At 39.0% G+C, this 2,461-nt stretch overlaps 1 protein-coding gene across 1 annotated transcript; it reads left to right on the forward strand.

Moving 5' to 3' along the window:
- Positions 1-955: 955 nt before the first annotated feature.
- On the forward strand, positions 956-2,186 carry LOC121463829 (dnaJ homolog subfamily A member 1-like). Its single transcript, XM_041676327.1, has one exon. The coding sequence runs from the start codon at positions 967-969 to the stop codon at positions 2,158-2,160; it is 1,194 nt and encodes a 397-aa protein (XP_041532261.1). The 5' UTR covers positions 956-966; the 3' UTR covers positions 2,161-2,186.
- Positions 2,187-2,461: the final 275 nt, after the last annotated feature.

Consider the following 2,461-nt stretch of genomic DNA (forward strand, 5'->3'; position numbering starts at 1 on the left):
AATGGTTAACTGGTCGGGCAGTGGTGGCTCACACCTTTAATTCCAGCACTCGGGAGGCAGAGGTGGTAGATCTCTGTGAGTCTGAGGCCAACCTGGTCTAAAAAAAAAGTTAACTGAAAAACCTGTGTGTATGGAACAATGGCTTTTGGCATCAGAGAACTTACAGGCACTAGAATAGTTGGCTCAGGAGCAGCTAAATGCTCAACATATTAAAGAATTAACCAGCCCTTGGAATTCTCCTATATTTGTCATTAAAAAGAAATATGGAAAGCGGAAAGTGTTAACAGATCTAAGAGCCATAAATAATGTGTTTTGTACCATGAGCTCATTACAGTCTGAAATTACTTTACCTTCTTTATTACCTAAGGGATGGCCTATAATAGTGATTGATTTAAAAGACTGATTTTTTTTTTACTATACCTTTACAAGAACAGGATAGAGAAAAACTTGCCTTCACAGTGCCTACTTATAATTCTCAGCCTGCTAAAAGGTACCATTAGAAAGCTCTTCCATGAGGACTCTTAATCAGTCCCACCGTATGTCAATATTTTGTACAACAACCATTAGAACTAATTTGTAAACAGTTTCTTCAATCTATAGTTTTACCATTATATGGATGGTATTTATCTTACTAGGGTTCAGATACAGATACTTTAGAAAAGAATGTTTGATGAAGTAAAGAGAACTTTGCTTTGTTGAGAATTACAAATTACTCTCAAAAACTACAAAGAGGAGATTCTATTAATTATTTAGGATACAAGATAGGTCTACAGAAATATCAATTACAAACTCTTAATGATTTTCAAAAATTGCTGAGAAATATTAACTGGCTATGACCCACAAATGAATTAACAACTCAAAAGCTAAGTAAGGAACTTTCCAGAACGCTCAGTGGGAGGTGGAGGGCCGGTGTCCGACCAAACCACGCTGTGCTACGCTCCTCTTTCCACTCACCGGCTGTAAAAAATGGTGAAAGAAACCACTTACTATGATGTTTTGGGGGTCAAACCCAATGCCACCCAGGAAGAATTGAAAAAGGCTTATAGAAAATTGGCCTTGAAGTACCACCCTGATAAGAATCCAAATGAAGGCGAAAAGTTTAAACAGATTTCTCAAGCTTATGAAGTTCTTGCTGATTCCAAAAAAAGGGAGTTATATGATAAAGGAGGAGAGCAGGCGATTAAAGAGGGTGGAGCAGGTGGTGGTTTTGGCTCACCCATGGATATCTTTGATATGTTCTTTGGAGGAGGAGGAAGGATGCAGAGAGAAAGGAGAGGTAAAAATGTTGTGCATCAGCTCTCAGTGACCTTAGAAGACTTATATAATGGTGCAACAAGCAAACTGGCTCTGCAGAAGAATGTGATCTGTGACAAATGTGAAGGCCGAGGTGGTAAGAAAGGAGCAGTAGAGTGCTGTCCCAACTGTCATGGGACTGGCATGCAAATAAGGATTCATCAGATCGGACCAGGAATGGTCCAGCAAATTCAGTCAGTGTGTATGGAATGCCAGGGTCATGGAGAACGCATCAGTCCTAAAGACAGATGTAAAAGCTGCAATGGAAGAAAGATAGTTCGACAGAAGAAGATTTTAGAAGTTCATATTGATAAAGGCATGAAAGATGGTCAGAAGATAACATTCCATGGTGAAGGAGACCAAGAGCCAGGACTGGAGCCAGGAGACATTATCATTGTGTTAGACCAGAAGGACCATGCTGTTTTTACACGACGAGGAGAAGACCTTTTCATATGTATGGACATACAGCTGGTTGAAGCATTGTGTGGCTTCCAAAAGCCAATATCCACTCTTGACAACCGAACCATAGTCATCACCTCTCATCCAGGTCAGATTGTCAAGCATGGAGATATAAAATGTGTGCTGAACGAAGGTATGCCAATATATCGTCGGCCATATGAAAAAGGACGTCTAATCATTGAGTTTAAGGTAAACTTTCCTGAGAATGGCTTTCTTTCTCCTGATAAACTTTCTTTGCTGGAAAAACTCCTTCCTGAAAGGAAGGAAGTAGAAGAGACTGATGAAATGGATCAGGTAGAACTGGTGGACTTTGATCCAAATCAGGAAAGACGGCGTCATTATAATGGAGAAGCATATGAGGACGATGAACATCACCCTAGAGGTGGTGTTCAGTGTCAGACCTCTTAATGGGCCAGTTACTGTTTGTCACTCTATATGCGGTAGTGAATGTGGGAAGGACTGTAATCATAATATGCTCACTAATTGGCTGTTGTTCTTGTTTTAATATTCAACTATAGTAGTGTTTTAAAAGTTAAATGAAGAATAAACACAAATATAAAAACTGACTTTGCCCTGTATGTATGATGACTTCAATGTTCAAGATAAGTTTAGTACTTGTAAAAAAAAACTACTTTAAAAGTTCCCTAGCATCTGTTAGGTCATATCTTGTGTAACTGATATTAGCTGTATACATTAGACTGATATGCTA

Source organism: Microtus oregoni, unplaced genomic scaffold, assembly GCF_018167655.1.
Source record: "Microtus oregoni isolate MIOR12 unplaced genomic scaffold, Mior012 000027F_ref0000203, whole genome shotgun sequence".
NCBI classification, from domain to species: domain Eukaryota; kingdom Metazoa; phylum Chordata; class Mammalia; order Rodentia; family Cricetidae; genus Microtus; species Microtus oregoni.

Excerpts from the sequence above, each read along its gene's own strand:
- LOC121463829 (XM_041676327.1), top strand. The coding sequence starts at position 967 with ATGGTGAAAGAAACCACTTACTATGATGTTTTGGGGGTCAAACCCAAT.